The 16,493-nt window shown below is 35.8% G+C and overlaps 1 protein-coding gene across 1 annotated transcript in view; it reads right to left on the bottom strand.

The window, feature by feature from the left end:
* Positions 1–1,920: 1,920 nt before the first annotated feature.
* DSC1 (desmocollin 1) overlaps positions 1,921–16,493 on the bottom strand; it is a 31,671-nt gene continuing 17,098 nt past the window's right edge. Inside the window, 9 exon segments of the mRNA XM_057526690.1 lie at positions 1,921–2,019; positions 2,021–2,119; positions 3,001–3,255; positions 3,983–4,104; positions 5,426–5,668; positions 5,999–6,207; positions 6,781–6,783; positions 13,481–13,627; positions 13,776–14,029. Of these exon segments, the coding sequence (XP_057382673.1) occupies positions 1,921–2,019; positions 2,021–2,119; positions 3,001–3,255; positions 3,983–4,104; positions 5,426–5,668; positions 5,999–6,207; positions 6,781–6,783; positions 13,481–13,627; positions 13,776–14,029 (1,431 nt within the window).

Raw genomic sequence — 16,493 nt, 5'->3', positions numbered from 1 at the left:
ATAGTTCCTCTGTGAGATAAATTTTAACGATATTTTGAAAACATTTTAAAATAGTCGAAACTGCTTAACACATATTCATTTCCCACACTTTCTAATAATTTTGGTTATAGTTTTACAGTGTCTTCTCTTGCTGATTGAGAAATCAGCCTTTGGCCTTTAATTGTATTTTATGTTCAGATACAAATTTTCTCTTTCATTCTTAAATTTAAGAAATATGAAGACATAAACAAACATGTAAGTTAATGTTCGACTAGTGATTTTTAATTGCTTAGCAAACATACTGCATCTACATTCAAGAATATAACTTAACACGTTATTATTATATATTTCCAAAATTTTAATATTATATTTTAAAATTTCAAAACTGGTATCATTGCCAGAGTAACATGTACATCAAATAACAGATATCCAGAAATTGCATTACTCTCCAAAATTATTTTACTGACAATGGCTATAAAAATGGACACCTTTTAAAATATAGTCTTACTTATCAAAACTACTTTGTTTTTCTGCTCTAATATCCAACTTCATATCAAGAAACACCTTTACTTAGAAACTGTGACTAAGAATAAGGAGACTAATCACAAAATTTAAGAAAATCAGATACTCATTTGTTTCAAAGGTTAACTAGCTAATAGATTAAAAAAAAATTATTTTTGTCTGAACGAGAAATATCCTTGTGATATATACAGTTAATGTGTATAAATCTATAGAGTTTGGCACAAAACACTATTAAAATATTATTTAAATAAATGGTTTCTTTCTAAATTAATAAAATATAATGTCCTATTAAAATGCTATATATTCAAAATAGTTTATTAACTCATGTTTTCATTTTTTTTTATCCATCACCATTCAAAAAATGTTTGGTAAGAATTACGTTAATATATTTCAATTTTTTTAACATATATATGCCAGACACTTTTTCTGAAAGTGATTACCAATGAAGCCTGAGTATTAGGTTCCAGGTCAGATAGTCATTCAATCTTTAGCATACTCAAAGGACGGAGCACTGTGTATGAGGGTTGTAAACCTAATGCCTGCTGGGCTAGTTCCCCAAATGCTTGAAGATGGTGGCGTGTGTCACACTAGAGAGAGCATGTCCTTGCCAAGGTATTTATATTTTAAAAAAGTAATAATACATCATGGTGGGCAAACAAAACACATTTGTGGGTTTCAGTCAACCCATGGGCATCAAGGCTGCAATTCTTTCATGGAAATCTTCTCACGTGATCCTTCAAAAAAAATCTCAGCGGCTCAAATTGCTGTGAACTTGTTCTGGTCCATGTCTTTCCAACAATTCTAGAACCTGTAGGAACCTGATGATGCATCCACATGGACAGAGATCTCAGGATCGAGCTGGGAGCACCTCCGCAGGGTGAAAAATATAGTGGGAGATGAGCCTTATTTACCAGTTGGAGACTGTATCAAAGAATGTTTAAAGAATCCTTCAGCACAGAGCCATTCAGATAGAGGAAGCAATTCTCTTGCACCAAAGACAATACTTCTAAAAGCATAATTGTCCCCAGGACTGTGAAGGAAATATTTAATTTTCATCTAAAATAAAAATGTACTTTTCACTAGCTCCCCCATATACCCCTCCAGAGCATACCAAGTAACATAAGTTTTCAGATAGAAGGTGCAAGACAGCACATAGTACAGTCCTAGAAAGGGCAATATGTACATGCATATAAATGGAAATTAACAAATGAAACATTTATTTCTAGAGAACATGGAAGTTATCTCAGACAAGGAGAATTAGAGGGAGCTTCGTATTTATAGTATCCTTATCTATATGACTGGAAGTTTACCTCCAATAAACAAACACTTTAGCAGATGCTGCTGTCATTTTACATTCAATAAACTCCTACATGTGCATTCGTAACACATGTGCATGTGTTACTCTATTAAAAGGCACATTTATTCCTTTACACATGTCTTTGCTAAGGTCCTAAATTTGGGTTCCAGATGATCTAGAAACTCAAACCCCTCTTCTTCCAGCTGATCACTGCAGCAGCCAAACTGAACCGGCCACAGACTCTTTTCCTTCATAGTTAGAGGAGTGGACATAGTCTGCAGACTGTTTATGCTCCTCGTCTTTTCCATACAGATACACCTCCTGTTTTGAAAAAGCACATTTTATTATTTTTTAAAAAACACCTAAATGTATTAGCATAAAAATAATGTCTTTGATTTACCTTTTACTGTTTAATTTTTAATCAGAGTGTATCCTCTAATGGATTCCTACATATAAAAAATGCACATGATTGGTCTGTATTATATTCATTATTAAAACATAGCAAATATATAAGTGCTCCTACTGAACACATGGACGAAAACAAAAGCTCCACATACATCACACAACTAGTTTACAATTTCCCATTTAAACATGAGATTGTATAACTGAAATGTATCTCTGCAACTTTTTCACATATTTGGGGGAAACTAATATAAGCTATGATTCTTACGTTTATACACTATTATATACCTATAATAACATAATACATTAACTGGCTAATATTAATCTATGTTGATTGATCTGAGCATAAAACAAGGAGCTAAAACCCCAAATAAAAGCTTAACGATCTATCTAGTTGATGGCGATAGTCAGGATTTCATAACCACATGGAGGATTCAACATACTAAAAATATTTATAATTTGTGATCTGCACAGTACTCCATAACGAATATTTCACTCTAGGTGATTTTCCTGGCAACTTTTAGGGAAGAAGCTATCAGTCTTTTTACACATCCTAAAGTATAAAATGCCTACATATGCCACTCCTAGATCAAGTTTTGTAAAACTTATTTTAAAAATTGAACCTTACAAGATCGTTTTTCTCTTTGGGTTTGGCCCTAACATCCATCTATCTCTATGATAATTCAACATGAAACAGGTGATGAGCTCCAGATGTATGAGGAGGAAAACTCTGGGGAAATCCTGATTTATAAGTAGTGTTTACTTTCATGTAATATGAACTTGAAGACACTGGCACTTACTTTGCCAAGCCGAGGTTGGGTGAAGCTGTGCCAGTCGGTGTATGTGTATCTGCTGGTGTCCATCACTCCTTGTCCTACACCCTTGACAGATTCCAAGGTCTGATGTCTGCCTCCTTTGATGGGATCCAAAGTGTAGCAGCCTTTGACCACATCAAAACTTTGATGTGTTTTGACTCCCTGGCCACTAAGTGTGCCAACAGACATGCTTGTGTCACAGATGTTGGATTTCTGTGTGGGGAGTCTAATATTTGCTTCCTAAAATGAATACATCAAATTGAAACTAACAATTTTCTTTCATTTATTTCCCACCATGGGCTAATCACTTACCTGCTGTGCCTCTCTATTCCCCATGCATGAAATCAGGATAATAATAGTACCCGTATCATAGGTGTTATAGGTTAAATTGTATCCCCTCCCCCCCAACAAAATTCATATGTTGAGGTCCTAACCCTCAGTGCCTCAGAATGTGGTCTTATTTGAAGATAGGGTCGTTATAGATGTAACTAGTTAAATTAAGATAAGGTCATACTCAATTAAGGTGGGTCCCTAATCCAAAAGGGAAAAGTTGGACACAGACACACACACACACACACAGAATGCCATATGAAGACTTGATTTATGCTGTCATAAGCCAAGGAACTATCAGAAGCTAGGAGAGAGGACTGGAACAGAATCCTAGCACCTTCAGAGGGAGCATGGTTCTGTGAATACCTTGATCTCTAATTTCTAGCCTTCAGAACTGTAAGACAATAAGTTTCAATTGTTTAAGTTACTCAGTTTGCGGTGCTTTGTTATTGCAGCCCTAGGAAACTAATACAATAGAATTGAAATTTAAGTGAATTAATACATGCAGGGCACTTGGAGCTCTGCTTGGCGTAATAAGTGCTCAATAAGCATTAGCTGTTATTATTATTACTATTTTACATAATAATCAACTGTCATCATTGAACCACCATACAAAGCAAAGTGAAAACTGATTTACCATCACTTCTTCTCCGGGTGCTTCAGTATTTGATACAATTAAGTTTTGCTCGGCTACATCTTCTGGAAAACATTTCTTTACTGTACTCTTAGCAGTAACACAGATACATGTAAACAAAATATCTAAAAAATAAAAATATATAAGTAAAATAGCATTTTTTCATGCTGGTATATATTAAATCATTTGAATCATTTGATTTGTTTTAAAGTTTCTTCAGAGAACTTTAAAAAATTTGTTCCATAAATAGAGATCTCTTTGGGTCATAAAATTTAAAACAGAATATTAACAAATGTATTAGTATACAGACCAGCTCTGTCTTAGTGAGGTTATGTTATTAGGCTAAATAAGACACAAATCAATAAAAAGGAAGAAAGATGAAGTGAACATAGTTTATTAATAGCTCTCTTCCCAGGTCCAGAATTAAATGCTTTCCTTATTTCCTCCACACTGAAATAGTAACTTCATTTGATTGGAATTTAAGCTAGTATTATTGGTATTTAAAATCCACACAGAACAACTCAAAGACCTTAGAATCATAAAACAAAGAACATTAGGCATAAATCAAACAGGAAAGACAATTATGTAAAATCAGTGCCTGGCTTTGAAGGTGTACATCAAGTGCTAAGAGGAATATCCAGTTTAACCTGGAACACAAATCAATGAACACAGACAAAGTAAAGACTATGGGAAAAGTTTGTAAATGCAAATAGGCTGTATGTAGTCAGATTGTTAAAAAAAGAAAGAAGGGAGGAAGGAAGGGAAAAGGAGCAAACAAAAGAAAGAAGAGAGAGAGGAAGAGAGGGAGGGAGGAAGGAAGGGGAGAAGCCTGGGTAATGATTTCCATCACTTTTGCATCTCCCAAAACCAGTTTGCAGAATGCAAAATCTTAGGATTCTTTGCATCCATTACTTTTCCTCAGTGGCTCACCATATGACCATTTCCCCCACGTTGGAGTCTTATTAAGATGTATGCTAAATCACTTCATTAATATACATTAATAACGTTGAGCGTAAACATTTAAGTAAATTTTGAAACTACTCTTTCCACTAACTCTTTTTGTGCATTCACTACATGAACGTGACTGGTTGAGAGACTATAATATTTTGTATGGGAGAGAATCTTAACATTAATTTTATCCAACCTCTTCACTCCACACGTGGGAAAAAGCACTTAAAGAAGAGGAAATGATTTACCTAGTGTCTCACAGCTAATTCTTGGATGAACTAAGGCTACAGTTCTGAAAATTACTTTAAATTTAATCTGCTCTTACTGATAGATTTATTCTTCTATGACTCAGTACCCCAAGCCATAGAGTTCGCACAACATTTTTAAAAGGACACATTTATCAAAGGCTATAAATGTCATTGATGTAAAGAACTGCCATATGTTTTTAAAAATATTAGATAACATTTCAGCTAACACATTCTAGATAATTATACTTACATGACAACAATGCAGAACCCAACACCATGGCAAGAATAGCCCATCTTCCAAGTATTGCATTTGATCGCCTTGCATCGCTCAGAACTTTAGTAGTCATTCTACATTCAGATGGAATTGTACAGTCACATACTCTCACTGATAACATGTGTTTTGCAGAAACGCCATGTCTATCTTTTATTTGGAGAGGCACAGAATAATAGTTATAATCAAGATTTTGCAGTTCATGAAGAATGGCAGTTTTACCTATGTGAAAAAAAGACAGATTTTGATTTCTTGAAAAGCCAGGAAAATTAACTGACATTGCTCTATGCTTACCTATACTATTCTATATTTAATATATTATTCAAATATTATATTAAAATGGATTTGTATGTTTTCTTAAAGATATTCAGAACAAGAGTCTAAACATAAGTATATTATTCATTGCTTTAAAAAACAAGGTATTATCCTTTTCCTGGGATCAATAAAATAATTTACTAAAATTAATATTTATTTATTATAATGAACTAAGGTGAAAATCTAGACCACCATCTTAAGTTCCTATTGATTAGAAGGTTTAGCATAACTACATACCATCCGTTAATGTCTCTATTGTCCAAAGTTTGCTGGCAGAATTATCGAGAATGAATTGAAAAGGTGGCCCATTATCAGGTCCATCTTGATCTACAGGTTTGAGAACAGCAAAATCCTTATCATGCCGACAAATTGTCACTTCTTTTTCAATTTGTGGTGGGTGATCATTATCATCTTCCAAAAGAACTACTAATGTTCCAGTGCAAGATCTGTTATCTAAGAAAAACAAAAAATAAGATATTTCTTCACTTAAAGTTTATTTTCAGCAATCTCTATGATGTACAGTTGACATCTGCTTTCTACTAGTGGTCTGAACTGGAATTTCATACACTTTCCGAACCACAAATAGCATTGCTACCAGTACAAAATAGTGACATTACTCTTCCTTGGAGATTGGTAGCTGTATCAGATGATATCTTGAGGTGCTTTTTAAAACTAAAAGGTATGAGATTACAAGTAATGTCGCTAATGAATAATCAGTTAAGAAGAAAATTGATTTCTTACATCTTTCTTTAGGAAGAACATACTTTCATGCTTAAAATACAAACACTTTACTTTTGGTCATAGTCACTTCCTTGACTTCCTCTCCTGACCTTTTTCTTCATCTACTCTTTGTTCAAACTTTGTAAAACTGATCATCAAACTCAGTAGGTGTGCTCCTTCCTGTGTACAGCTTTGGCACATTCTATTGCCACTGCTGGGAATACGTTTCTTCTCTTCTCTGTCTGACAAAACCTTATTATCCTTTAAGAATCCATTCAAATATCACCTCCACATGAAACCTGCTGTGACTTCTACGGACAATGGTAGCCACATTCTCCTTCAATTTCTCAGAACCCTTGGTTCATCTTTGGCTCACGCACTGAACTGTGAACATGTTCATCCTAAGGGCTAAGTTGTATTCATCTTGAGAGCACAGTATTTCTTGGTTAACTTAAAACTTAATACTAACACATTAAATATAATGCACTCACTATTTTTAGACTTTGTAAAAAAATTAATTGAATAAACTGTAAAAAAGTTGCACATACCCCCACCCCTGCCGAATTTAATCAATTTGCTTTTAAGAATAAGAACTGTTGGGCTTCCCTGGTGGTGCAGTGGTTAAGAATCCGGCTGCCAATTCAGGGGACACGGATTCGAGCCCTGGTCTGGGAAGATCTCACAAGCTGCAGAGCAACTAAGCCCATGCACCGCAACTACTGAGCCTGCACTCTAGAGCCCACGAGCCACAACTACTGAGTCCGTGCACCACAACTACTGAAGCCCACGTGCCACAGCTACTGAAGCCCACGCGCCTAGAGCCCGTGCTCCACAACAAGAGAAGCCACCGCAATAAGAAGCCCACGCACGGCAACGAAGAGTAGCCCCCACTCGCCGCAACTAGAGAAACCCTGCGCACAGCAACAAAGAACCAACACAGCCAAAAATAAATAAATAAAATAAATTTATATTAAAAAAAAGAGAATAAGAACTGTTACTCATCTCCAGCTCTCCACTATTATTGGCCTAATGTTTCACACATAAGTCTAAATAAATATTTTTAATTAACATGACGCCCATTACTGGTGTTTAAGAGATAATGAAGTTTAAAGAACATGTTCAAATTTTATCATTTGTAATAAAATTACAAACTTCTATAAATGGTAAGCTTTCAAAATTGAAATAAACAGAAAAATAACTGATGAAATTTCTCACATCTTTTGCTTTGAATGCTAGTCTAAATTTTGGTGCATAAATATTGAATTTATCATAAAGACTACCATAAATCGGGCTTCCCTGGTGGCGCAGTGGTTAACAATCTGCCTGCCAGTGCAGGGGACACGAGTTCGAGCCCTGGTCTGGGAGGATCCCACATGCCGCGGAGCAACTAAGCCCGTGTGCCACAACTACTGAGCTTGCGCGTCTGGAGCCTGTGCTCCGCAACGAGAGGCTGCGATAGTGAGAGGCCCGTGCACCGCGATGAAGAGTAGCCCCTGCTTGCTGCAGCTGGGGAAAGCCCTCGCACAGAAACGAAGACCCAACACAGCCAATAAATAAATAAATAAATAAATAAATAAATAAATAAAGTGAAATTCTTAAAAAAAAAAAAAAAAGACTACCATAAATCATGTGTAAATGTAATCTGTTTTTTTCTTTTTAGGTTGAAATAACAATTAAGCCATATTGGATAGTGTATTTCAGTGAAACTTTTTCTGCTGAATAACTAAAAAATTAATTTATTCACAGTGACTTTTATGTTAATCACTTACATAAGGTAAGTGCAGTATATACCTATTTTATCTGAACAAGTTTTACAATATCTAGAAATTAAAGAGAAATACAGGGGACTTCCCTGGTGGTGCAGTGGTTAAGAATCTGCCTGCCAATTTAGGGGACACAGGTTTAAGCCCTGGTCTGGGAAGATCTTACATGCCGCGGAATGACTAAGCCTGTGCGCTACAACTACTGATCCCACATGTCACAACTACTGAAGCTCGCATGCCTGGAGCCCCTGCTCCACAGCAAGAGAAGCCACCGCAATGAAGAGTAGCTCCCACTCGCCGCAACTAGAGAAAGTCCGCACACAGCAACGAAGACCTAACGCCGCCAAAAATAAATAAAATAAATAAATTTATTTTAAAATAAAAAATAAAGAGGGATACAACTTTTATTTAAAAAAATCTGCAATAGCATATAAACATTTGGGACTGCCATAAATTTGTAAATAAATTTGAATACAAGTAACAACTTTAAACCCTAACAAAGAAGTGAATAATGGGAAAAAAGCTTTTATTTTTTTAATTAAAAAAAAATAGTTACAGATACTACCTGTGAGTTAACATGTGTGCTCTGATTTTACTTTTTAAAATTTAAGCAGAGAACAATTTCTCTTTAAGGAACAACATAAATCACTTTAAAAAAATCTAATAAAGAAATAGGGAGACTTCCCTGGAGGTCCAGTGGTTAAGAGTCCACTCTTCCAATGGAGGGGACGCGGGTTTGATCCATGGTTGGGGAACTAAGATTCTGCATGCCGCAGTGCAGCAAAAAAAAAAAAAAAAAAAAAAATTCAACCAACATTCATCACATAAATGATCATTTTCCATCACAGTCTGTTTTAAGCATGTTGTTAAAAAGGGGAAAACTTGAAATTGTTAAAATGGATAGTAGTCAAAGCCGCAGCTGAAAACAAAGTCCTAGATGCCTTCTAAAACTATGAAAGACTGATTGCAAATGTTTTCCTTACTTCTGGGAAATAGAGCAAAAAATAAGTAATTACCGATAATAGCTGAAGATTGTGAAAAGGTAATTGAGTGTGTATGTTTGTCTACTTCTAAACCTTACTTTAAATTAAGCACATAAGCAAATGCCAAGTATCGGTGAGTAAGGAATGTCATAATCTTGGGGCTAGAAAGTACATCTTGGGTTAACTAAAATCTAAACTTACATGTCAACAATAGGGACTCTGGAAAGCAAGAGTTCCCCATTGCTATTTAAAAGTTTCCAGGAACCGGAAGTTCACTGTTATGAATCAGCTCACTCCATGTACAGAACTCTTTAATTAACCACTAGAAAGTTTTCAGGTTCTTTCTTATCAAGCTATAATACACCTCCTAATCATTTCCAATTTTTTCATGGGTTATTTTGGACTACACACAAAATGTTTACCTCTTCCACATGACAACCCTGAAATATTTATTTTAAGAAAATTCTTTTTACAGCTGAATATAACAAAGCATTTGTAAACTTCTGAACTCAAGTTTCTATAATACATTAAAGCTAATTGTTCCAGGTACCTATTATGCACCTGAACTTGCAAAGCTCTTGGTAGTGAAATTCACAACCTGGACCTGGAGATTCACAGGGCTCTCAAACAACAGAGGAATGACAAATATCAGTACCTACACGAAGCAAACATGCCAAGATCTCTGCCAGATGCTTGGTAAAAAAGATATTTAGCAATGATAAGGGCCCTTGTATGAAAATGAGTTCAGAGTCTAGCTAGAGGAAAAGAATGTACATGAGAAACAATGAGAGCACCCTTTTATAGAGAAGACACATCACCCGTGATAATTACGATATTATTCCCAGGGAAGGAGGGTGTAAAAGGTGTTCATAGAGGAACTGAACAGGGACTTCCCTGGTGGCGCAGTGGTTAAGAGTCCGCCTGCCAGTACAGGGGACATGAGTGGTTCGAGCCCTGGTCTGGGAGGATCCCACATGCGGCGGAGCAACTAAGCCCGTGCGCCACAACTACTGAGCCTGCGTGCCACAACTACTGAAGCCCGCACACCTAGAGCCCGTGCTCCGCAACAAAAGAAGCCACCGCAATCAGAAGGCCGCGCACCGCAACGAAGAGTAGCTCCCGCTTGCCGCAACTAGAGAAAGCCCGTGTGCAGCAATGAAGACCCCACGCAGCCAAAATAAATAAAATAAATTAAAAAAAAAAAAAAAGAACTGAACAAAGACTAGTGAGAGCTACTACAGAAGATGTCACTGCCATTCATTTGAAGAAGCAAAGGGACCTGAATTTCAAACAGGAGGGGCAGTCTAATTCTAGGTGGAGGGTGTATGAAACAGTGCTTTCTAGAGTGAAAGCAGGGAAACCAGCCTGACTGACAAAAAAATGGACACAAAAAATACAAGGAAATAAACTGGATTCTAAGAAAGCTGGAATACCTAGATCATCATCATAAAATATTTATGAGCATCAAAACTAAACATTCATTTGGAAATATAAGTAATTATATATTTGGCCCTTGGAAGCATATATTAAATGGATTAAAGTTCAAATAAACAAAATCCTTCATGACACCATACGGTCTTCCTTTAACATTTATAGCACCCTTATCTTTACTTCTTGAGCACATCCAGGTTATCCATGGGCCTGGGGCATAGAGTCACAAAGTTTAGATTCGACATTTCATTTCTTTGTGCTATGATCACTGTATTTAAAGACATTCTTTTGTCACCAAAAGACCAAGTTAATTTCTTATATCTGTTTTCCATATTTTCCTTCTCTCCAAAAAGTATTTCATTTTCTATCACCAAGCTTCTGCATTTCCGTGAGGTTTCCTCTCTTTATCCTTTAATCTGGGTGGGCAATTCTTTAACTGATTTCCACTTCTCATGATATCCATACATTCTTTGATGGGGAAAATTTTCATACCAGGGAATCTGTTATGAGAACATAATAATCCCTCAACTGATATTGTGTGAAAATTTGACCTTGTCTTATGAATCCTAATTTTCATGGCCTAGTACTTGGAACTTAAAAGACAATCAACATTTGCGGAATAAGTGAGTAAGTATAAATCCTTGTCTGACATCATAATTGTGTTCCTGAACCACTCAGATTTCACTTTTGCTTATATAGAAGCAGCAAATCACCAGGATTATAAAGGAGTGGCAATATGAACTATATTTCTCAGTTAATGTTTTCCCCATTCTTTAGTAGATTTTTTTTCCTACTTATACTGAAAGAATTACATTAAAAGATTGTGTGAGAGGTATCAAGAGGAAAGGAAGATCATATGCTCATGATTAAGTAATAATATTCAAATTGAGGCTTTCTTTCAGATTTTGAAACCTAAAAATTTTTGGCTCACGGGCATAGTTCTTTCAAACTGCTTGGTCATCTCACTGATTATGACGTGCAACAGACTATTTCCATCCCAGGGTAACAGGAATAGACCAAGGCTGAGAGAGGAAGTAAGGAAAAAACCTGAATGGGACACATGTAGATAAACTGGTTTGCCCTTCCTCTATAAATCATAAGCAGCAGTATCTTCATTAGTTAACCTTTGTCTCTTCTCAGAGAATCTATTGTTTTCGTAGATGTGGCTTTTAGTGTAAAGCTATAGAAAAAAGTATGGGTATAATATGTGAGAAAACATTTGTCTTTATCTTATTATCAAAATATCAAGGGGCAAAATGAATAAGCATGAAACATTTCATGACTTACTTTCAACTTTTGTTTATTTCCGTGGGATTTGATATGTGTTTATTCCTACACTCGCCCATTCCTTCTAAAGAAATTCAGTGATGCTATAGAAAAAGACCACAACATTGCCGTACCAGCTTGTTTGTTTTGAACATCTAGTGTCTAAAAATATGCTAACCATAAAAATAATGGAAACCATCTTAGATTAAGCAGATAGTCAAAAACATAGGCTGTCATAAAAGCCCAAGTTCATTCACCTTTATCATTAATGGAAATTTACCCCAAATGAGTGAGTGTGTAATTGGTGTGGTGGAATGCCATATTGTAACTTCTATTTATATTCTTTATCATCTTCTTTTAATATCTATTTTTATGATTATACATTAGCATAGTAGTATATGTATATAAATAAACACACTAGTAAATATATGGGAGTGGTTGTGGACTGGTCTCAGCCTATCAATAACCAAGGTTGTAGCTGAACTGGCCCTTGTGATTGCTCTTATGATTGCAAGATGCCCTAAGGCATAACGATCAGGAAACATTGAAAAAAAAAAAAAAAGGTTTATTACTTACAAGTCCTGGAAATTACGTTGCACACATGGGACCACACAGCAAGAGTAAGTTTGTGGGGAATGGACGGGGTGGGGCAAGGGGAGTAACACCTGGGATTCTGCTTTTATTGAGGTGGAGGCTGGGGCCTTGGGTTTCACAGGCTCACTATTGATGAATTTAAAACACAAAAGCAGGAATTTAAAGCACAGGAAGAGAAAAAACAAGCAGCCCGAATGGTGAGTTACTGAAATCAACCAAGATCTCTAAAACAAAGGAGCCTGGGGAGATGGGGTAGAGGTCAGCCTGGCTCTTGATCTAGTTCTGTGGTTAGCAATGTGTTTATTTGAGATATCAATCAAAGCTTAAGTCAGGCACTTGCATAACAAAAAGAGAAGCCAACTGACAGGGCTTCCACTGCAAAGGTTCCTATTCAAAAATGATTTACTGCTTGGAGGATATATTCAAAAGAGTTTTGAGATCTCTACTTTAGGACATTGGAAGGACATTTCTTCACAAAACAGTTTCTAGAATTAACCTTGGAGAATGATTGCAAACCTCAGCAAAAGACATTAAAAATCATTGTTTGACCATTTATTTAGGAAATAGGATAAATGTTTTATTCCCCAGTAAGAGAGACTCAGAACAAATCTATCTGAACCCAACTGTTGTAGGTGGGTTGAATCCCTCCAGCAAGTTCAAATCAGAATAATCTAAATCTGTACTCCTGAGAAAAATAGGGATCCTTGATGATGCCACTATGTCCATGGAAAAAGTCAAATAATATGGACCTCGAAACTGGGACTTCGGCCATTCACCACCTCCAAGTTTTGCATTAGTGATGCACTGGGACCTAAATTGGGTGGTTTCCAAGCAATTAAGCAATCATAATGCAAACATTTTTTGCATTAAATTTTGATCTGGAAACAAACAAATTTAAATTTAGCTCCAAGATTTCCTTAAAATATGTGCTATATTTATATTTTATTTCTAGAAAATTGCACTCAGCTGCATCCATTGCAATCACGGAAACATTGTATTGGTTGTCTTTTACGAATGCTGATTCTCTATCTAGAACTTTTACAGTTTTCAAGTCACCAGTGTATTCATTAATTTCAAACCAGTTATCTTCATCTCTTATCTTCTTATACCTAGTTTTTAGAAATCAAATGTAAATGCTCAAACCAAAGAGCGGACATAATCTCAAAATCTGTCATTCTAAAAATACATAGAATGTTCCCAAATTTGAAATCAATTATCATCACGATTAAAAAGAAGGAAATTTTGAAAATACATTACCTTAAGCCCTCAGCAGTGCCACTGTCCGGATCCACTGCTTCGTATCCAAGGAGTGTTGTGCCCACGGGGAGACCATCTTTACTCTTAATAACTTTTACTGGTGGTTGGCATTCGGGGCCCTCATCATGGTCTTTAACAGTGACAGTTGTAATGCACATAGTAGGAGTTTGTGAGTTTGCTGCTTTAGAGAATTGTGCTTCGTTAAGTACACCAATTTGCAAAACCATTTGGCGATGGACTTCATAGTTCAATGACTGTTCGATAAACATACCATAATGAGTCTATACATATATACATATATATACAGAAGACATAACTATGATTCCAAGTTTTAGCACAAAAGGGAAAATCATTTTTATGTATAAAATGTTACCAAAAGTTGTTGCTAATGTATTAACGACGAATAATTAGCTTCCTATAGTGACAAACACTATCAAATGCAAAATTGTTGATTTTTAAGATTCAACCAATTTTTCTTCTTACTTTCCTTTGGAAAGGTCCTGCTTTCATTTTTTTTTAATTACAAGTTTAAATACTAATAGAAATACAGAATAAGTGTTTGAATAAATTCATATGGACTATTTCTCATTATTTTATTATTATCAAATGGGATAACAGTGATAACTAAATTAGCAAAAGTCCCTCTAAGCTAAGTATATAAAATAATTAGATAGACTGTAACCAAGCAGGACCCTATGGGGCCTTCCCAGGGCAGACTTCTCCTCCATATCCTCTGCTTTAGCTCCTTTCTGCAGTACCTAGATAATAGTATCTGATGCACTTCCTGAGTTGTTTTAAAGATGTGAAAACCCCCCCACCAAATGGAAGATGTTAGCTACTTGATGACCATGAGCTCATAGCCCCCAGGCCTAAGGACTGATAATGTTAACCCCTATGACACCACCCTGTTACCTCACCATCAACCAATCAGAGAATTGTGCAGGGGCTGATCCCATACTCTGGGATACCCCTCCCTCACCTTGCCTTTACAAATGGTTTGCTAAAATCCTTAGGGAAGTTTGGAGTTTTTGAGCGCAAGCCACCTGTTCTTCTTGTATTGGCACCTTTACAATAAAGCTGCACTTTCCTTCACTACAACCTGGTGTCAGTAGATTGGCTTCACTGCCAGCGGGCGAACGGACCTGAGTTTGGTTCAGTAATAAGACTACTAGGACATGAGATTTGGCTATAATGGAGCAGTTACTCTGAGTATCTGAGTCAAAAGATATAATCATATTATCTAGCAGCACCTTTTCAAAGTATATTTTTTTTTTTTTTTTTTTTTTTTTTTTTTTTTTTTTAAAATTATTGCCAAGACCGATGTCAAGGAGCTTTTTTCATGTTTTGTTTTTTTTCCAGGAGTTTCATGCTTAAGTCTTTTTTTTTTTTTTTTTTTTTTTTTTTTAAAGGTCTTTTATAGCTACTTTATTTATTTATTTCTTTATTTTTTGGCTGTGTTGGGTCTTCAGTTCGTGCGAGGGCTTTCTCTAGTTACGGCAAGTGGGGGCCACTCTTCATCGCGGTGCAGGGACCGCTCTTCATCGCGGTGCGCGGGCCTCTCACTATCGCGGCCCCTCCCGTTGCGGGGCCCAGGCTCCAGACGCGCAGGCTCAGTAGTTGTGGCTCACGGGCCCAGCTGCTCCGTGGCATGTGGGATCTTCCCAGACCAGGGCTCGAACCCGTGTCCCCTGCATTAGCAGGCAGATTCTCAACCACTGCGCCACCAGGGAAGCCCTCAGCACCTTTTCAAAGTATATTATATACGAATTTGTTAGTTCATGAACTGAGTAACTAGAAAGAATCCCAAAACAATAAATGATTAGAGACTAAAATCTATCAAAATAACAAAAAAAGAAAGAAAGAAATCTAGAAAAAAGTCCAAAAATATTTTAAAAAGAAATTTAAAAAAAAAGAAAGGAAAAAGAAGCAGTGTTATAATTAAAGGACATTTTCTAAAAGTTTTATAAGGAACGCAAAATTTATGCATATCACTTTTAAGAAAATACACTGTCTCCAAGAAATTAACAAGAAAAGATGTAAGAGGTTAGTGAGGAGTGTAGGTAGAAAGACTCAGAAAGAAAACAAGTTCAGTTAAAGTGATCACCCTCTGAGCCAGTAAATGCAATTAAATTTTAAAAATCCCAAAGCACTGGCTACCTCAAATATAGGGGAATTAATGGGAATAGCTGCTAAATATTTAGTAAATGGTCTGTCTTATAAAATACATTATAGAGTGGTAAAAGTATAATATGAGCATGAAGGGAATTGAAAAGTCAAGAGGTTGATTTTTTATTGATTCTTCCATTTCTCTCTGTCTTGTGTTTCATAAGGTAAGGAATTTAGATAAGTGGGTGTCTAAGACCTCTTCTAAGGCTAGTATCTATTTACTCATTCAACATGTCTCTGCCTTGGTTTTCCTCGTATATAGAACAATCAGTTTTGTACCGGCCATGCCTTTCCTCTAAGAGAAAATGAGGATAAAATAATAATAATAAAAGGTTTATGTGTGAAACAATATAAATCATTTCAGCATTGCATTGCAACACTCTAGCTATATACATACAGGAATTACTTTTATATATATATATATATATATATATATATATATATATATATATATATGTGCTCAAGTGTAAGTTAGAATCTTGTAAAGCATTGCTTGATACATATATGTGTATATATATTTATATATGTATATTTACATAAATATTGAGTATA

The sequence above is a fragment of the Balaenoptera acutorostrata genome, chromosome 13 (assembly GCF_949987535.1).
Source record: "Balaenoptera acutorostrata chromosome 13, mBalAcu1.1, whole genome shotgun sequence".
NCBI classification, from domain to species: Eukaryota; Metazoa; Chordata; class Mammalia; order Artiodactyla; family Balaenopteridae; genus Balaenoptera; species Balaenoptera acutorostrata.
Note: the sequence above shows the minus strand (reverse complement) of the source record. Positions and strands in the feature narration are given on the sequence as shown.